Source organism: Choloepus didactylus, chromosome 11 (genome assembly GCF_015220235.1).
Source record: "Choloepus didactylus isolate mChoDid1 chromosome 11, mChoDid1.pri, whole genome shotgun sequence".
Taxonomy (NCBI): Eukaryota; Metazoa; Chordata; class Mammalia; order Pilosa; family Megalonychidae; genus Choloepus; species Choloepus didactylus.
Window position 1 is genome coordinate 35127037 of NC_051317.1, and position 21251 is coordinate 35148287.

Consider the following 21251-nt stretch of genomic DNA (forward strand, 5'->3'; position numbering starts at 1 on the left):
TTCCAAAATTCAAAAAATAAGTTTATTGGTTTAACACAATTAGGTCAATGGCACCCTATTTTAATCTCAATACTTCTCACATTGCAATATATGAACATGACAAATTCAGCTCTATTAACACAAAAGGTAAGTGTCTAATTAAGTGGGGCTTTCAATCAACCTGAGTTTGCAGTTCATGTTCTTCGGGGCTTTGCTGCATTATTTTAAAAGAGTCATTCAAGTAAAGATCAGGAAGGCCAGGAGGCCAGGCAGCCTCCCAGGCTGTCAGGAAGGTTTTTACTGCTAATTCTGATATTATTCTCTCATTCACCTTCTCCAAGTACCAACCAATTAATTTATTTTTAATTTTATGTACATGTTAAAAATGAATTTAAATCATTTCATACATGATCATTTCCTAGTGAATTTGTGTTTCAGATGAAATAATGGATTTCAGGATTCTTTGATCTATTTTACATAAAGTGAAAATTAAATCAGACAATCTAAGTATTTAGAAGCAAATTTTTAAATGAAAGCTCTTTTGAGAAAGTTTGTGCTTGGCCAATGCTAAACATACTTGTTCAGCCACTCAATTAGATTCCTTCTGGCCTCCTCAACATAGGGCTTGTCTGCAGGTGAACAATCTTCTCTCTTTCTATGCACAAACCCGTGGGTTTGTCCAGAAAATGTTTTAACTTGATAATCAACTTTGCAGTGTTCTTTCAACTTCTGGGTCAGCAAAGCAACCTGTTATGCAAGAGATTTCATGATGATATTACTTTAACCCCTTAATACCTTTCCATTCTCTAAGTCATCTGTAAATGTTCATAAGAGATTTAACACCAATGCTTTAAATTATAAGCAAGTGCCATAGCTGCACTGGATTCTTGATGGTTAATTTTATTACTAACACAGTTCTGACTTCTGGCAAAGGAAAGAATTCATAGCGATACAATAAATGGCACAATATCAATTATTTGAAACCATCTGTATTTATGTAATACAATATATTGATTATTAATTCTAAGTGACAGTTTTTGTACCACAACTGTCTTCTATTTTTTTCTTATCAACTCGTCAGACTTAGTGTGCCCGTATCTTTTACTGTCATGGACATTAGAGAAACAGGTAACTCATGGGTTACACATTCAGGCAGGAGGTGGTGCCTGTTTCTACACCAGGAGCCAGCCCAGGCCCAGGTCACTCCCTTTGGATGTTAGGGTAGAGCGTGCCACAGCTCTTAACTGTTTGGGGAAGTTACAATCCCACTCTACGTTCCCGATAAAACCACTCTTTGGAATTTTTTAAAATTGTGATAAAATATATATAACATAAAATTTGCATTTTAACCTTTTTTAAGTGTACCACTCAGTGGCATCATTCCAAATTACATTCACAGTGTTGTGCAACCATCACCACTATCGATTTCCAAAACTTCTCATGACCCCAGACAGAAACTCCATTAAGCAATAACTCCCCATGCCCCTGGCAACCCCTAATCTGAGTTCTATCTCTATGAATTTGCCAATTCTGGAAATTTCATGTAATTGAAATCATACAGTATTTGTCCTTTTGTGCCCAGCTTTTTTCACTCAGCATGTTTTCAAGGTTCATCCATGTTGCAACACGTTTCAGAACTCCACTTCTTCTCACGGCTGAATAATAATCCATTGTATGTATGCACCACATTTTGTTCATCTACTCACCTGCTGATGGACGCTTGGGTTCCTTCCACCTTTTGGCTACTGTAAACAATGCCTCTATGAACACTGGTGTGTAAGTATCTCTTTGAGTCCCTGTTTGCAATGCTCTGGGAGCACTGCAACAGAAGACAGTTGTGGTATATATATCTAGGAGTGGAATTGCTGGTCATATGATAATTCTATGTTTAACTTTGTGAGGAAGTATCAAACTGTTTTCCACAGCAGCTGAAACATTCTTCATTCTCACCAACAATGCATAAGAGTTCCAATTCTCCACATCCTCACCGACACTTACTACACTTTTTAAAAAATTATGGCTATCCTAGTATATCTTGAGATTAAAAGTTCAGATATTTTAAAACTTTTATTTTGAAATAATTTCAAACTTACAGGGAAGTTGCAAAAAATAATACAAAAATCCATACAGAGAACTCCAACATGCCCCCCCCAATATCCAGATCTACCAATTTTTAACATTTGCCACATTTGCCATATTATTCTATCTATCCATCTATTTTCTAAACATTTGAGAATTGGTTGTAAACATATTCCTTGAAAACTTAATACCTCCATGTATATTTCCAAAAAACAAGGACATTGTAAGCACAGTTACCAAGTTCAAGAAATTTAATATTGATATAATATTGATATAATATTATATCAATATTAATTTAAATACTGATATATTTATATTTAAATATTTAATATTAAATATTAAATTATATTAAATTATTATTTATATTATATTGAATATTAAATATTTAAATATTTATTTTTAAATATTGATTTAATATATATATCAATATTGATTTAATATTGATATAATATTGATATAAAGATTTAATATTGATATAAAGCTTATATCTATATTCCAATTTTTTTATCTATAAAATTTTAATGCTGGAAAATATCTGCAAGAAATGAATCCTTTAGGACTTTTTCCCCAAAATGTCATATCATGTTATTAAATATACAAATGAAAAGAAGAAAGTGCCAACTCACTTGCTCAAGAGGAATCACGGCATCATTTTCAGCAAAAATAAACAATGTGGGGTTCTTTAAACTGTATACGTCTTCAGAATCCTTGACAATGCCTGTAGAATGGGGTCAAGGACATGGAGAGAATGATTTACATACACGTCCTGGAAACACACCAGAATCAGGTTTGATTTTTCAAAGTAAAATATATGCTTTTGGTTTTCTATCTATTTTCTACTTATAGCAGTTCCAGAGATGTGGCCTATAAAATCAGTCTAAAACAGAAATGTATTTACTCAGGTCTTCCTAGTATACACTTATTGACTAGGAATGAGGCCTTTAAATGATGAAAGTGAGACACGAAGGCTGCTCGGTATACAGAGATACAGGAACAGCATGAAAAACGCCCCTTCTTGCGACGTGCCTTAATTTATAGACAATCATTTTCAAATCGAGACCACTGTTGTTCTTCTAGAAGTTTCTCATTCTCTACTCAAGCACCACAGGTTTCATTCTAAGGTACCGAGCGGTTTCACTTGCAAAGCGGGGCTGCCCTATACGTGCTCAGGCGAGACCTCAAGCGTGAGACTGCCAGGAGGGGCACCTGCTCTTGGCAGACGATCTGCAAGACTTTGTTTTCATCCCTCATCTCAGAATTTCACACCTTTGGTCGGATGTCCGGAAAACCTGTTCTGCCCGACCTGGAGCTTCTATGAGAAAATAAGGCAAAGTTCTGCAGTAAGTCTCCATCTTAAGAAACAACTAGGAGAAAACACGGAATACGTGTTTCCAACTCGTGTAGGCAGCACAGCAAGGCTCAGGAACCGGGAGCCAGCCTCCCCTTGCCCACCGCTCTTCTCCAGGAGGCAGGGGCCATGCAAAGCCACTGTACGCGGCCTCTAAGTCCTCCCTTCCTGGGCAGCTCGTGTACTGCCCAGCAGCGGCCAGAGGGAGGCACTAGCGAGGCAGCAGGCAGGAGCACCTTGGGCAAATTGACACAGTGGTGTGTGCAGAGCAGGAGGCCCGTGGCCAGCCCCAGTGCACCCAGTGGCAACTGGTGATTTATGGAGTTTGTTTCCCTTTGGGCAGGTAAATATTCAAAGGCTTTTACTTAATGCTAACAGTAAGTGCAAATACCACAGAGCCAAGCCTTTAAGCCAACTAAAAATCATTAGTACAAATTCCTTGGTATGCTTCCCATTTTCCATGAACATTTTTTGTTGGTCTGAATGTTTCTGTATCATGAACTTGGTGTGCAGTTTCTAGAAAGAGAGAGTTCTTATTCCATTGTTCTACCTGATGGAACACCTTTGGTGTGTTTTGGCTGAATTGTATACATTGCTATTTACATTTCAAAGTGGTTTTTCCTTTTATTTCTGTCCTTTGTTGTTTGTGTTTGTGTGTGCAAGCATGTGCAGTTGAGACCAATTTGTATATTGGAAAAGTATTTTCGTACATGTTGCTCATAAAAATATTGCTTGAAAGTAATCATCCCAGAAAGAAACTCAAATTAAATGTATCCCCATCTCCCTAGGTGAAAGAAAATGAGAACTCATATACATGACTTTCCCAGTCACACTGTTGGGACCGGGGTCTCCTCAGCCCAGTGATCTCCTCTGGCAACTACATCATAAACCTTCACTTCAACTTTCAGATTTTTAAAGAAAGTTTCCTTCAGATGGGGACACCTCTGAATAGTGGGGTTAGTGTTGCACCCAGGGCCCTTAGCTCTTGGAAAAGAAGCCTGTGGTAATTGTCACTAACCATTCCTCTCCTATTTATGTATATGGAGATTTACCGTAGACAGACACCCCTGCCCTGAGTTCCAAGTATCTTGTCATCACATGATGGACACCAATGCCGCCCCAGCAGAATCCCACGATGCCAATTTTCTGGGCACGACACTGTTGTTTCAGATACTTCAAGACCACGTCCACTTCTCTAGAACAGAAATATAAGTGACGAAAGAATCAGGAGTTATTTTGTGGACAGCTGCAAAGGGCACTGGGTGGTTTGTGCTATGCAGCTGACAGCAAGGCTGTTATCTGAAGTTCTCCAACCTCCATCCTCACCATCTCCCGCCTGAGAAGAGCTAACAGGGTTGGAGCTGCTGCAGCCATCTTGACGTCCAGAGGTGAAAGCTACTCAAGAACGAGGCCAGGATACAGGATATGGAGCTGAGAGATGCTGGGAGACCAAATCCTGGGGCTATTTACTCAGCCCCAGAGCTATTTACTCAGCCCCAGACCAACCCCTGCCCAAAGCCAGGAACCACCTCTTTTCAGTTCTGTAAACTGATACATTATTCCTTGACCACTTAAGCAGTAAGCATTCAGGATGGGTTTCCTGTCACTTGCAAACATAACACTCCTGATGGATACAGGGCCTTCCATTAACCTATGATTTTTCTTTTTCCCTGTGGAACCGTCCACCATGCCACTGGGCTTTTCTAATGCTTGCCAGCAATGATGTCCCTGATCTGTGCTCACAAATGGAAGGCAGACACACACTGCTTTCATCAGAAAGAAGCAACATCTCCTGACGACTGTTTCCCCACCCCGTGCCCACAAAGCTGAATTTTGTATTCTTAGTGTTGGTCACTCTGGTTCTCCTGTGTTCTGACCTCAAATTTACTCTGAATGTCCTGCTTTGTGCAGTTTTTCTTGGGAGGTGGGGTGGTCATGGCTTGGGTTCCTGGGAAGGAGACTCTAAATGGAGGTGAGCAAACAGGAGGGTGCTCACGAGACCAGCACTGAGGTGGCGAAGGGAAGAAGCAGCGTGGACAGAGGGAAGAGCTGAGCTGTTACGTCGTCTCAACCACGGCCTCCGCTGACCCCCCCGGGAGCTCTGGGGCTGGGACAGCCCTGGAGGCCACTCCTAATAGGGGCAAGGGAGCTGGGCTGTCATACCCTCGCAGTGACCAGTGGTCGGACACAGACAACTCCAGTGTTACAGGATGAACTGTGTCCCCAAAGGAGCTTGTTCAAATCCTGACCCCAGTCCCAGAAATGTGAACTTTAAAGATCCTATTTCCAAATGATGAGGCCAAACCGAATCAGGGTGGGCCCCAACCTGACGTGCATGTGAACGGTGGGGGACAGAGACAGAGGTGGCCAGGAGTCAGAGGCAGGGACTGGGTCAGGGACTGCAGGCGACCTACGGCCAGGACGCCGTGGATGTGGAGAAAGCATGGGCCTGCCAACGCCTTGGTCTGGGCTTCCAGCCTCCGTAACTGTGAGACAGTAAACCCATCATGTGAGCCAAGCGGCCCGCGGTACTTTGTTACAGCGGCCGGGGCAAACTAAGACGCCCAGGGAAGGGCGTGACCTTGGACAAGGTGCTGTCTTCAAAGAGGTCATTCCAGAGAGAACCGATGGCTGGAGGCTTTCGGCAGGCAGCACCCCCGGCAGGAACCACATCCTTCAGTCACGAGGGTGGCCTGGGCGGCACGTTGCCACATCCACCATGCAGGACGCCTCTGCTCCATGACCCAGGTAGAGCTGATGCTAAAACACCTGGCCCTGAGCCCCTACCTGGAGGATCCTGAGGTTAATACTCACTAATCCTCATGGCCCCAGGTACCCAGGCTAGAGGCCTTGGCCAAGCGGGGAAGGCCACGGGCAGCCGGCTGCATCTTCCCATAGCCTGATGAAGGAGACGGCACAGATGCTGTCGGGGGGCCCCAGGCCCGAGCAGGCCTGGACGTGGGACCTGAGCCTGAAGCACTGCTGCCCTGTGCTGGATCCAGAGAGGGCGGCCAGGAGACGGGCGAGTGTGGTCGAGGCCACAAACGAGTGGGGAGGGGGGGAATGAGGCCGGGCTGGGGAGACTGCAAGGGGCCGTGGACAGAGGCGCTCCTCAGGGCCCACCTGCCCGGGAGCAGAGGGCGAGCCGGCCTAGAGTCAGCACTGGAGGACGGGGAGGTTCAGGACATTCTGGAGGTGGAAGAAACGACTGGAGGCAGGTGGCCACATCGTTAGGGGTTGCCCTGGCCTGAGCTTGCGCTGTGTTAAGGGTTGATCTGTGTCCCCCAAAAAGATATGTTGAAGTCCTAACCCCTGACACCCGTGAATGTGACCTTATTAGGAAAAGGGTCATTGCAGATGGATTTAGTGAAGTCAAAACGAGTCATACCACATCTCTGAAGATCGGGAAAGTGACTGAACCAGAGGAAGGGGTAGCAACAGACAAGATGGAATTTAACAAAGGATTATGAATACCGAATCTCTATAAAATTTTCTTTTTCTTAGCTGCTAAGGTACTAGAATAGTAAGAAGGAAAGAACTGAAATGGTGGAACCGTAACCCATAGCATCCTTTGAAATTTGCTCTATAGCTACTTGTTAAATGGTAATTTGAAAGCTCTACCTTTTTGTATATATGTTATATTTCACAATAAAGAAACAACTGAAACTATGGTACTATAACTCATAATAACTTTGGAAATTTCCTATATATCAACTTGTTAAATCATACTTCGGAAGACATTACCTTTTTGTATATATGTTATATTTCATAATAAGGAAATAACTGAAACTGTGGAATTGTAACCTATAATATTCTTTGAAATTTGCTCTCTACTTGTCAAATTGCCCTTGGAAAGTTGTCACTTTTATGTATATATGTTATATTCTACAATTAAAATTTTAAAAATGAGGCCATACTAGAGCAGGGTGAGCCCTTAATCCAACAGGACTGAGGTCCTTGTAAGAGGCGGGAAGGGACGCAGGGAGGCAGACCCAGGGGAGAAGATGGCCACGTGACCGCAGAGCTGTAGCTCAGGTAAAAGCCAAAGGAGCCCAAGGACTGCCAGCAAACCCCCACGCTGGAAGAGGCCAGGAGCAATTCTCCCTCGCGGGTCTCCGGCTGACACCCTGACTTTGGACCTCTAGCCTCCAGAACTGTGAGACAGTAAATTTCTGTTGTTTTTAAGCCACCAGTCTGTGATGCTTTGCTACAAAAGCCCCAGGGAACTCAGACAGGCTGTAACTTATCAAACATGAGGTTGGAGGTGATACATCTTGAAGCTCATGAGCCATGGCGGAAGAAAGTCAGGTGAGGGGAGAGGAGAGTGTTAGGAAGGCTGAAGAGCCAAGGTGGGTGGGGGGCTGGGGTTGGGTAGCCTCCTCTCCCCTGGGCTCAGGTTTCTCCTGTGCAGGAGGAGGTTGGCATTGGAGAACATTCCGGGCCTCCTCTCCTCCTTCTCACCCTTACCTAGTCCTCCAGACAGAAGGAAGGGGTATCTGATTTGCAGCTGCTGGCTCTGGTCCTTGTTTCTAGAATGGGCAGTGTTAATCTTGACGAAGGGCTGCAAGCCTGGAGATTCCTCCCCTTTTCCTTCCCGGTGCTCCACGGCCCCTTGCAAGATGCAGTCCTGGGCGAGCAGGCCTGCTCCAGAGCCCTGAGGCCCCCCTTGAGGAGAATGGGGGGCCAAGCTCTAGGGTGGGGGAAGGGATGGCCCTTTGGGCCTCAGATCTGAAGACAAGGTTTCCCATCAGCTGAGCAGTAACGGGGCTGCCACTTGACCTTCTGCAGCCAGGAGGGGGAGAGAAGGGCGCTGATCCTATTGACCCCCAAAACTCCTTTGTCAAGGAAAATGGATACTGCTTACCACTTCCACCAAAGCTCCCCTTACCATGGTGGCACGAAGAGTTCCCCACACGAGGAAGCCATGAGCTGGCCAGGGTCAGCAGGAGAGCTCGGGGGCCTTCTTACCCTCCAGTTAATAAACAAAATGAAAACTTTGTCCTTTACCCTTTAGGAAGGATCCCATTAGCCGTGGCCATGAGAATCCTACACAGAGGGAGCGGGTCTCCTCTCTTGTCCAGCTCCTTCCCACCCAGTGCCCGGGGGGACCCCACACACATGGCCGCAGCCCCGACCAGGAGAACTTACTTATCAATCTTCCTGGCATTTCTGGTTTTCACCCACTCGGGGAAGGAGGACCAGTCGTAAGAGGGCTGCCAAGGCTGCTGCCCTATGAAGAAGTCTGGGATGACGGTCCTGTAAAATAGACATGCATGCTGATGGTGGTTTCTGAGCTGTCTAGACTTGGCACTTGCTCACCTGCATGAAGCAACTTGCCAAGCTGGAAGTTCTGGCTCACAGAAAACAGAACGTGGTGACCGTGAGGGCAAATGCTGATCCCAGCAAAGACACCAGCTGGGGCCAGGCCACACGGGCTCGGGTGTCATAACAGCAGGTGCAGGGACTCTTGTCGGCGAGCGTATACCCCAGCTGGTCGGGAACCACCGGCCATCTGGAGGGGCTCGCACCCCTGGAAACCAGGCTCAGGGCGTGACAGGGGCCTGGGCAGTGGCTGCAAAGGCCCCCTGTCCCCAGAAGTCACCTCTCTCAGCCAGCCCCGGGGCAGGGGTGGGGCTGGGAGGGCTCAGGCCAGGAAGGCGTCTAATTAGGCCCGTCCAGTCACTATGACCAAGCAGTTTTCCCCGCGCCTCTGCCCAGGGTGCCAGCAGGCTGCAGTGCCCTGCCCGGAGGGCCTGGTCTACAGCAGGCCGAGAAAGGGGCTGCAGACAGCTTTTCTGTTTGGGGTGATGGAAAAGTTTTTGGTAACGGATGATGGTGATGGTAGCACAGCACTGCGAATGTAATTAACAGCAATGAATCATATATTTGAACGTGGTTGAAAGGGGAACTTTTAGGTTGTATATATGTTACCAGAATAAATTTTTTTTTTAAACCTATAGGACTCTACAACACAAACAGTGAACCGTACTGTAAACTATGGTTAATAGTACAATCATAATAACATTCTTTCATCAGTTGTAAAGAAGATACCATATTAATGCAAAACATTAATAACAGGAGGGGTATGTGGGAACTTTGTATTTGCTGCATGATTTTTCTGTAAATCTACAATTACTCCAATAAAAAAAATACTACTAATAGATACTTTTGTCCCTAAGGGAAAAAAAAAGGGGTGTGTGTGGGTGGCAGAGAGGAAGCAAGCCAGCCTCGCCGCAGTCTGGGAGTTCCATGCCCGGCAGCCCAGGGTGGACGCAGCCAGCCTCACTCCCACCAGCAACCCATCTCCTAAGATAAAGAGCTGCCGCCACGGCTGGAGGGGCACAACTGCTCCTGGAGGGACGGAAAGAACACAGACATCAGGGCCAGAAAACCCGCGTCCAGGCCCCCGTGCTCCCCTATGACTTGGCCAAGCCATTTAACCACTTTTAGCCTCATTCTCTTGACCTACTAAATAGGGTGACACCCTCACTGCTGAGCCTTGGAGGGTTACTGAGGGCAGGAACTGCGTCTGTGTGAGAGGCCGTGCAAACCCGAAGCACCAAATTTCTCATTATTTATGCTCCAACACCCGTAAAGGATCCACCATGAAACAAGAGAAGCCAGCAGGCCGTCCGGTTCTGCTGCCTGCCAGTGGGGCAAGCCGAGGAGTGCAACCCTGTCTAGCTTTATGCCCTGGTTTCCTAATCTGCAAAATGGGAACAATAACAGACCCTTCCTCCCCAGGGGTGCTGGCAGGGTCGAGGGCGATTATCACTGGGCCATGCTTAACAGAACCCAGGGCCAGAGCACAATCAGTGCTGGCTACTGACATTGCTGGGCTTGCCCCTAGAAGGGCAAGTTGCCTCATCCTCAACAGGAAATCCAGGGACACAAAAAAGTGGAAAATTAAGTTAGAGCCATTTTCCCCATTTTTCCATTGATCCCTACACATTGAGCTGCACCAGGTGCGGTGCCTTTGAAGCGGTTTCTCTTCAAGCAAAACAAAGTAAATATGTCCTTTGATTTCTAGCTCCTCATGATCTCTTTTTATTGTGGTAACATGCACACAACACAAAATTTCCCACTCCAACCATTTTAGCACAGACAGTTCAGTGGCACCGATCACGTTCACAATGTTGTGCTGCCTTCACACCATCCTTTACCAAAACTTTTTTGCAACCTCAAACAGAATCTCTGTACCCATTAAGCAATAACTCCCCATCCCTCCTCTGTGCCCCCAGCCCCCAGTTGCCTACTCTGAATATTCCTTATCAGTGAGATCATACGATACTTGTCCTTCTGTGTCTGGCTTATTTCACTCAACATGCTGTTCCCAAGGTTCACCCACATTGTGTTATGTATCAGAACTTCATTCCTTTCAACAGCTGAATGATATTCCACTATAGTATGCACAGACAACATTTTGTTTATTCATTCATCGTTGATGGACTATTGGGTTGCTTCCACCTTTGGCAATTGTGAATAACGTCTAGCTTCTCTTTTTAAGAAAATAAAGGAAATCTAAGTGGTGGGCCAAACACCACTGCTTTACCCTTTCTGAAGCTTGAGAAGAAGGAATGGTCTGCGCTCTCCTGCGCGTTTCACTGAAGCTTTTACCTTTTACCAACACCAGGGGCAGAGTGAGAAGCAACCAGCTAAGAGCTCTTGCCAGAAGACGGGTGGCCACTTGCTCTGACAGGGGCAAGGCCCTGGGAGGTGAGAGAGGCTCACTGTGCCACTCCTGGAACCCAGGCTAATTTGAGCAGGGTCACGATATCTCAGGCTGGGAAATCTGGCTCGAGGGTGAGAACGTTCTGGGGCTAAGTCATGGGCCATATGGGAGCTGGGTAAGTCTGCCAAGGGTTCCTGCTCCTGTGATCGGGTACTAACTCTCTCAGTGTCCTACAAGTCTACACAGGCAGGTATTCCTAGGAGGACAGGAGGCCCAGAGATGAGGCCGGGAGCAGGCGGCTTCCCTTGGAGACCAGGTGGGTGTTGAACTACCTGTGACATTTCCCAGTGGCCTGTACCACAGAGAGACACGGCGGCAAATAACGTAAACTAGAAAATACACCACAGAGCTTTTTTTCTGAAGGAAACAAAACAGACCACAGGAATTTACATGAATTTAAGGAAAGGAACAGAATGTTATACATACGTGTATCCATTTGCTGCGATCATGTCGGCCATATATCTGGTATTTGGCAGTTGCCAGCCGTATATATCATGGATGACAATCACGGCTTTGCCGCTGTCTATGGGGGATTTGCAGACATATGCCTTGACGTGCTCAACTTGAACTTCACACCCCATCCCTCCATACTCGAGCCTATGGCCGATGTCACAGGGACAAGGACTAGCTTCGTTGGCCATTGTGGATATTCAAGTATTGAGCTGCACAGAGAGGAACACGTACTCCAAACAGTGCAAACCTAAAGGCCGTAAATAGTAAGTAAACAAAAATCAAGATTATAGAAAAAAATAACTATAAGCCCAATTGTCAAATAAAAAAATCTGGTTTTAGTAAGGAGAGACTTTATTTGAAAGGATTATTGTAAGGCAGGGGCTATTGCAATAGAAAGAATGCTCTGACCCTAAGGTCTGCAGGTGGCTTTCTCTCAAGAAAATAAAGAACCAGTGTGGGGAAGTGGGGTGAAAGGCTGGTGAGATCATAGTAGATATGAGAGTATTCTATGCTGAAGCATCCTATATTCTGGGAGGTGCCCTCAAAGCTCAGGGTTCTGAAGGAAGTAGCTTAACCAAAGTTTGGCCAATAAGTATTCTGTTCCCATCAGTCAGTGGGGACAAGCAGTTCAGCTCATCACTGGTGAGACAAAGGTTGGGGATTTGGAGGGTCTGTGCCTGGCCTTATCCCAGGTAAACAAGGAAGGTGTCTGTGAGCCTCATCTAGGTCAAACGGGGAACTAGGTCAAATGGGGAACATGGGTTCTTTGCAGAAAGCTATTTTCCAGAACACAAAGAGTGTGTGTGTGGGGGGGGGGGGGGGGTGTTTCCTAACCTTAGCTGTTTTCCAGAAACACAGGCCTTGAGTAAAATTCAACACTGTCACATTGTATTTATTATGTAAGAAATCAGTTGTAACTTCTGATCTGACAACACAGCAGAATAACGCTAATGAGGACCCATTTCCAAGAGGAACGCTAAAAAGGTTAGATTGAATGTAATCAGCAAATAAAAATTAAAATGGAGGAGCTTATAGGGAAAAGGGAACCACCCAGGAGTCAGAAAGGTAGGGAAACCAAAAGCCCAAACTGGGAGAGATGAACAGATGACAGAGGAGCCCAGTGCGACAGGCCCAGACCCCAAAAAAGAAGTCCTCACAATCAGGTGCTTAAGATTTTTTTTTTTTTTTTTTTTTTTTTTTTTGGTGGGGGAGCGTGGTGGGGCATGATTTAACTTCTTTTAAATGCAGTTTTTTTTTTAAATTCAGTTTTATTGAGATGTATTCACATACCATACAATCTTCCATGGTGTACAATCAGCTGTTCACAGTACCATCATATAGATGTGCATTCATTACCCAATTTTTGAACATTTTCCTTACACCAGAAAGAATCAGAATAAAAAATAAAAATAAAAAAGAACACCCAAATTACCCCCCATCACACCCAATTTTTCATTTAGTTTTTGTCCCCATTTTTCTACTCATCCATCCATACACTGGATAAAGGAAGTGTGATCCACAGGGTTTTCACAATCACACTGTCACCCCTTGTAATCTACATTGCTATACAGTTGTCTTCAAGAGTCAAGGCTATTGAGTTGGAGTTTGATAGTTTCAGGTATTTACTTCTAGCTATTCCAATGCATTAAAACTTAAAAAGTGTTATCTATTTAGTGCATAAGAATGCCTACCAGAGTAACCTCTTAATTCCATTTGAAATCTCTCAGCCACTGAAGCTTTATTTCATTTCATTTCGCATTCCCCTTTTGGTCAAGAAGATATTCTCAATCCCATGATGCCGGGTCCAGATTCATCCCCGGGAGTCATATCCTGCATTGCCAGGGAGATTTACACCCCTGGGAGTCGGGTCCCATGTAGGGGGGAGGGCAGTGAGGTCACCTGCCAAGGTGGCTTAGTTAGAAAGAGAGAGAGGGCCACATCTGAGCAACAAAGAGGCACTGAGGGGGAGACTCTTAGGTACAATTATAAGCAGCTTTAGCCTCTCCTTGCAGTAACAAGCTTCATAGGGGCCAGCCCCAAGAAAGAGGGCTCAGCACATCAAGCTGTCAGTCCCCAGTGTTTGTGAGAACATCAGGAACAATCCAGGTGAGGAAGTCCAACACCTCCGCATCCTCCCCCAAGGTGCTTAGGATTTTGAGCACAGCAAGGCCTCAGGCACACACAAGATGTGGATTTGTAACTGAGACCCACCCTCTCAACAATGTCAGCACCCTCAAAGGTTCATATTTAACGAAAAGAAAATTGGAAAAATTCCACCAACCAGGAGTTCGATCATGGCAAGTAAGCCCTTCTCAATCTAAGCTCTCAGTAGAAGGGAAAAAGGCTCCCATAAGAAAACAATTTCCAAAGTTATACTGCCTGTGGGTACAAGGCCCAAATTTACACTATTCACATGGGGTAGAAATACCCAGGCTGAGAAATTAACGTAATTGATTCTGGGCCAGTGAAACCCCTGGGGCAACTGGGAGAAACAAATGCAAATTTACCCTATGGCAACATCACAGTAAATACAGTGAAAAACAAAACCTACACTACTGAAGAGGAGCTCAATATCAAAATCACAAGGCTAAATGGTAATCAGCAGACACAACAAACAGGAGAAATCTACATAACAACAATTTGAAACTATAAGATCAGTGTGTTGAAAATGACTAGAGATATTTTTTAAAAGAAAGAGAACTCATAAGAATGAGCAAATGAAAAATTTTAAAACAGGCAGATATAAAAAGAACCAAATAGAATATTGAGAAATTAAAGATGTCATTAAGATTACAAGTGCAATGGAATAAGTTGAAGAGTGGATTAGATTCAGATGAAGAGAAAATTAATGAACTAGATAACACAGATGTATGAGGCAATAACCCAGAATTCAATACAAAGTGGCAAAGAAGAAAAATATGGAAGAGAGGTTACAGTACATAGCGGGCAAAATGAGGATGTCTGTGTTCCGGGGGAAGACTTCTTTCCACTGCCAATGGAAGGTAATCATCAGGTAACACGTGACATTCTTCATCCTTTACTTCCAGCCCCAAGGAGAAGGAGAAGGACTTGTCTCAGTGGTCAATCAGGAAGAATAAAATGGTGTGCTCCACACTTCTTTGCCTTGGGACTGAGCTTGCTAAGAAGAATGTAACTTATCATCAGGCTCCTTTCATAGTGTGTGTGAAGGGGTGGTGAGTAGGGCAAGGATGCTTGCCCCAGTCCAAGACCGCCTTAACTAGGTGGAAAAGTCCAGCTAATTCCGGGATGAAGAGGCGGCTTTAAAAAAATGACAATTCAAATAAAAAGCCAGGAAGAAGAAAAAAAAGGAGAAAATTAAAAACTTGTTGACTAAAAAAATATGAAATAATGTGGACAAAATAAATCCAAATAAATGTAAACAGAAAAATTAACTAGTTGAGACAGGTTCTCAAATTAGATTTTGCTTTAATTAAAACTGGGGTTCCACCATGTGCTGGTTTGAATGTATTATGTCCCCCCAAATGACATTATCTTTGATGTAATCTTGTGTGGGCAGATGTATTAGTGTTGATTAAATTGTAATTCTTTGAGTGTTTCCACAGAGATGCGACCCACCCAACTGTGGGTGATGACTCTGACTGGATGGTTTCCATGGAGGTGTGGCCATGTCCATTCAGCATGGGCCTTGATTAGTTTACTGGAGCACTATATAAGCTCAGACAAAAGGATCAAGCTTGCTACAGCCAAGAGGGACACTTTGGAGAAGGCACAGGAGCTGAGAGAGGAGCTGCAGATGAGAGACAGTTTGAAGATGGCCATTGAAATCAGACTTTTGCTCCAGAGAAGCCAAGAGAGGAAAAATGCCCCAAGAGCAACTAAGAGTGACATTTTTGAGGATCTGCAGCCTAGAGAGGAACATCCTGGGAGAAAGCCATTCTGAAACCAGAACTCTGGAGCAGCCGCCAGCCATGTGCCTTCCCAGCTAACAGAGGTTTTCTGTACACCATTGGCCATTCTCCAGTGAAGGTACCCTTTGTTGATGACTTACTTACCTTGGACACTTTATGGCCTTAAGACTATAACTTTGTAACCAAATAAACCCCCTTTATAGAAGCCAATCCATCTCTGGTGTTTTGCGAAAAGGCAGCATTAGCAAACTGGAAAGGAGGAACTGGGAGCACTGAACACAAAGATAAATGTAGATCCCACTCATTAGCAATTAGAGAATACACAGTCTTTTCAAGCAGATATGAAGTTACAAAACTACCCTCACGCTAAACCACAATTCAAGTTTCAACAAATATTTTAATAAAAGATCATGTGATATGACTATGATGGAGAAATAATAATAAAAACGCAAAAGATTTAGAGCTGCTTGGTGTGTGGTAATAGAATGATCTCATCAGCGCTCATTTCTGAATCCCTGTTCATTAGGAATTTAGTGCCTGGCTTCTTTGTTCCTTTTGGACCCAAATTTCTCTTGTCATCCCTCCCTGTTCACATCTATTGGGATACTCCATCCCCGTTTCTTCGGCCCCTTATTTTGTTCTCCTTCCCCTTTCTGTCTTTCAGTGGTTTCCTTATCTTATCAGTCTAGTTTATTAAATATGCCTGGCCCCCCCGGTACAGTGGACATTGCTACACAGTGAAAAAAGATACCACCCCAAAAGTCCTAAAGCCTGCTTAAGCATGTTTCAAGGGGCAATTGCCCCACTGGCATTTCTATAGAGCTGTGTAAAGGACTTGCCTGGTACCATCCCCACAGTTACAGAATCTTAGGTGCTGTCTGCAGTCAGTGATGGAGGAACACAGCCCACCCCACCCCACCCCCGACTGCCCATAAAAGGGGATTAGATGTTAAGGTTTCTTCACTACTTCTATGGTAGGGTTGTCTGGAATTCCTTTTTAGGCTGTGGGGCGCTGGTCTTGGGTTCTAGCCACAGATGGCTCCTTATAAGGAACTGGGGGGGCAGGGGGTACACTTTCATGTCATTTAATTTTGAACCTGCCCTCTCCAGCTGCTGCTTTCAGAAGATAGATCTAAAGATACAAAGTTTGCATTTGATACAATGCCTTAATTACTGGGTCTACAATTAATGTTGACTGTTTTAGATTGTAAGCTCCTGGAGAGCAGTATTGCAGTAGTAGGGATATTCTAACAGTGTCATGTGTAAAAGAACAAAATAAATATTTTGATTTTGTGATTCTAAGAAAAAAAAAAAGATCCAGAGCTGGATAACAATGAAAAAAAATATATACAGCAGAAGTTGATATAATACAGTGGTACTTAAATATTATACTTATAATATTTATAGCCCAGACAGCATATATTAGATTAGAAAAGAATGAAAATGAGCTAACAGCCCAATTCAAGAAGTTAGGATAATAGAGTAAACCCAACATGAGAAAATAAGATGAAAATAAGGAAATAACAAAGAGAATAAAAAAAGATTAAAATCTAGTTATTTGAAGAGTTATAAAATAGGTATAACTCCAGCAAAATTGATCAATAAAAAGGAAAGAATGATCAAAGATAAAATAAAACAATATCTGGAGTGAAAACGTGAATAAGTAAGACTTGTCTCTTTAAAACTCTAGTATGAACAACTTTACACCAATAAATTTGTAAAGAGGCAAAATTAAAAGTTGGAGGAATGGAAAAAAGAAGCAATATTTCCTACTATTTTATAAAGCTAACATCAAAAATCAATGTAAAAGAAAAAAGAAGCTAAGACAGCTCTAGATTAAAAGAAACTAAAGAAAAATAAAGCCAAATGCAATATGAGAACCTTGACTAGATCCTAGTTCAAAATTAAGAAGAGACATACAAGACATTTGAGGGCAAATGAGAAAATGAATACGGATGACAGATAACACTGTGAATTATGAATGTTCTAAGGTGTGGCTAAGTGTAATATAGTGGTTATGTAGGAGAATTTTTTTTCATTGTTGTCCCTTTTTCCATTCTTTATTTTTTTTCATTTTATTGAGATACATTCACACACCATGCAGTCATACAAAACAAAACGTACACTCAATTGTTCACAGTACCACAACATAGATGTGCATTCATGAACAAAATCAATCCCTGACACCTTCATTACCACACACATAAAAATAACAAGAATAAAAATTAAAGTGAAAAAGAGCAATTAAAGTAAAAAAGAACACTGGGTGCTTTTTGTTTGGTTTGTTTGTTTTTCCTTCCCCCATTTTTCTACTCATCCTTCCATAAACTAGACAAAGGGGAAATGTGGACCATATGGCTTTCCCAATCCCACTGTCACCCCTCATAAGCTACGTTTTTATACAATCATCTTCAAGATTCATGGGTTCTGGGTTGTAGTTTGATAGTTTCAGGTATTTACTGCTAGCTACTCCAATTCACTAGAACCTAAAAAGGGTTGTCTATACTGTGCGTAAGAGTGCCCAACAGAGTGATCTCTCAGCTCCTTTTGGAATCTATCTGCCACTGAAGCTTATTTCATTTCCTTTCACTTCCCCCTTTTGGTCAACATGTTCTCCATCCCACGACACCAGATCTAGAGTCCTCCCCGGGAGTCATATTCCACGTTGCCAGGGAGATTCACTCCCCTGGGTGTCAGATCCCCTGTAGAGGGGAGGGCAGTGATTTCACCTGCCAAGTTGGCTTAGCTAGAGACAGAGGGCCACATCTGAGCAACAAAGAGGCACTTGGGAGGCAGCTCCTAGGCACAGTTATAGGGAGGCCTAGCCTCTGTAGGAGAATGGTTTTATTTTTAGAAGATGTGTGCTCAAGTACTGGAGGATAAAGTGCCATAACATCTGCAATTTACCTTCAAATGGTTCATAAATTATACAACACACATGTACACGCACACACAATATGGATACATAAAGCAAGGGCAACTTGTAATTGTTGAATTGCAATTGTTGAATCTAGACAATCATTATAAAAGTGTTCATTGTACCATTTTTCCAATTTTTCTATGTTTGAAAATTTTCATAGTAGAAAGTTGGAGTGGGGGGGACCCAACTGGAAATACTCACTGATTGAAAAAAAAAATCTGGAGTAAATGTCAACTCGGAGCAGAGCAAATAAAATCTCGCTACGTCTTGGATACTGTTTTAGTTTCTTTGGCTGCTCAAGCAAATACCATGCAAAGGGTTGGCTTCAACAATGGGGATGTATTGGCTCACAGTTTCAAGGCTAGGAGAATTCCAAATCAAGGCACCTTCAAGGCGATGCTTTCTTCCCGAAGACCGTGGCGTGTGGGGCTGGCTGCTAGCGAGCCTTGGTCCTCAGCTCTTCTGACACGTGGCCATGCACAGGGCAGCCTCTCCTGGCCTCTCCCTTCTCTTCTGGGTTCTGCTGATTTTAGCTTGTGGTTGCTCCCTCTGCGGCTTTCCCTCTAATTGTCTGAATTTCATTTTGCTCATCAAGGATTCCAGTAATAGGATTAAGACCCCATCCTGATGGAAGTGGGCCACACCTTAAACTGAAGTAGCCTCATCAAAAGGTCCTACTTACAATGGGTTCGTACCCACAGGAATGGATTAAATCTAAGAACATATTTTTCTGGGGCACATAACTCCAAACCAACATAGATACCAAAACTGAACAAGAACAAGATGAGAATGAACCCCTTACTTATAAATTTAGGTACAAAATTCCTAAATGAAATATCAGAACAGTAAATCTTGCAATATATTTTAAAATGTGTATATCCTGACTTCAGGAATGCAAAGATGGTTTAACATCTATTGATATAATCCATCGTAATAAGAGATTAAAGAAGTGAATCCATGTTATAATCTCATTAGATGCAGAAAAAAAGTATTTTTATAAAATTCAACAGCCATTTATGGTAAAGAAAAAAAATTTCTCAACCCAATAAAAGGTAAACCAAATCCCTACAGCAAATACCATTCCTTTTATATCTAGGAAGAAGACAAGAACATCACCTATCACTACTCCTGTTCTACATGGAATGGAGGGTCCAATCAACACAGTAAGGCAAGTAAAAGAAATACAGGTTATAAGAACTGGCCAGGAAGAAACAAACTTATCATTATCCCCTGACCCTATGATTAGCTCCATAGACACTTCAATTACAGACAAATGAACAGAAGTGATAAGGGATAAGGGATAAGGGAGTCCAAGTCTAGCAAGCTATGCCATACAGGAATATACAAAAATCAATAGCAATCTTACATACCAGCAACAATTATTAGAAAATATAATTTTTAAATGATACCACTCAAAGCGTCAACATTTGTTAGGTAAGAATAAAGCTAACAATAGACGGGTAAGACCATTAAACAAATTTTTTTTTCAAACATTAAAACGAAAAAGACCTAAATGAATGAAGATGTGTATTATGTCAATTGATTAATCACTAGTAGAATCAATATTGTAAAGATGGCAACTTTCTTCAAATTAACCTATAAATTCAATGCAATTATAATAAAAATTCCAGAAGGATTTTTTTTTCATTAAAATGAGTATAAAGTTCTGTAAGTGACTTAGGAGAGGCACCTTCTCAGTACTAAAAGAAAACACCTATGGTGTTAGGAGTAGCGATCACTGTTATCTTTGGGGAGAAGAGGGAGCCATGACTGGGAGAGGCATGAACAGAGGAGTTGGAGGGACAGGTTTCATGCCCTCGTGTGCTGGTTTGGAGCTGTTATGTATCCCAGAAAAGGCCATGTTCTTTTAATCTATTCCTGTGGGTGCAGAACTATTATGGGTGGGACCTTTTGATTAGGTTATTTCAATTGAGACATGACCCAGCCCATTCAAGGTGGGTCTTAGTCCTTTTACTGGATTCCTTTATGAGAGGATAAAAGAGAGAGAAGCCCCCAAAGGAGCTAAGAGACAAGGACACACCCACAGAAAATGAGAGAGTCACTAAAGCCAGAAGCTGAAAGCAATGAAACCCAGGAGAGTAGGACCAGCAGACATTGGCCATGTGCCTTCCCACGTGACAGACGCATCCCAGATGCTGGCAGCCTTTCTTCAGAGAAGGTATCCTTCTGTTGCTGCCTTAATTTGGACATTTTCATGGCCTCAGAATTGTAACTTGTAAGCTAATAAATCCCCATTGTTAAAACCCAGCCCATTTCTGAGATATTGCATTTTAGGCAGCTTTAGCAAACCAAAATGCCCAAGTATTTGTCAAACAGGTGTGTTCACTTTGTGAAAACTCATCGAGCTGCAGGCTTATGATATGGTGCACTTCTCTGTACTATGTTCTGCCTAATAAAAACTCATTAGGAAAAAGAAGAAAAGGAATACTCTTTGCCATATCTTCCTTCTATCTTTTGCTCAATCTCTTTGCTCCTCTTCTTAGCAGAAGTGTTGAAAGAGTTTTCTATACTCACTGTTTCCTATTCTCTCCCCTCTCTCTCTTAAACCCAGTTCCATAAGATCTTTGCCCACACACTCCAACAAAGCTCGTGTCAATGTCACCAATGACCTTCACTTTACTAAGCCCTATAGGCAACCCTCAGCCTTCTTTTCACATGTCTTACTGCATGCAGTTGCATATCCTTGACCACTCTCCCCTTCTTGAAACCCTTTCTTCACTTGGATTCCAGGGCACCACACATGGAATTTTCCTCCCACCTCACTGGCTACTCCTTCTCAGACCCTGGGCTGGTTCCTTCTCACCTCCCCAAAGTCTTAATGTTGGAGGA

The 21251-nt window shown here is 43.3% G+C and overlaps 1 protein-coding gene across 2 annotated transcripts in view; it reads right to left on the minus strand.

Annotated features, from left to right (window-relative positions):
- The window catches only part of CMBL (carboxymethylenebutenolidase homolog), a 30426-nt gene continuing 9175 nt past the window's right edge, over positions 1-21251 (minus strand). For both annotated transcript variants that reach the window (XM_037799269.1, XM_037799270.1), the window contains exons 2-6: positions 11565-11838; positions 8555-8662; positions 4459-4601; positions 2685-2776; positions 1-726 (exon numbers count right to left, since the gene is read on the minus strand). In XM_037799269.1, the coding sequence (XP_037655197.1) occupies positions 547-726; positions 2685-2776; positions 4459-4601; positions 8555-8662; positions 11565-11779 (738 nt within the window). In that variant the 5' untranslated portion in view covers positions 11780-11838 and the 3' untranslated portion in view covers positions 1-546. The remainder of the gene's footprint in view (positions 727-2684; positions 2777-4458; positions 4602-8554; positions 8663-11564; positions 11839-21251) is intronic.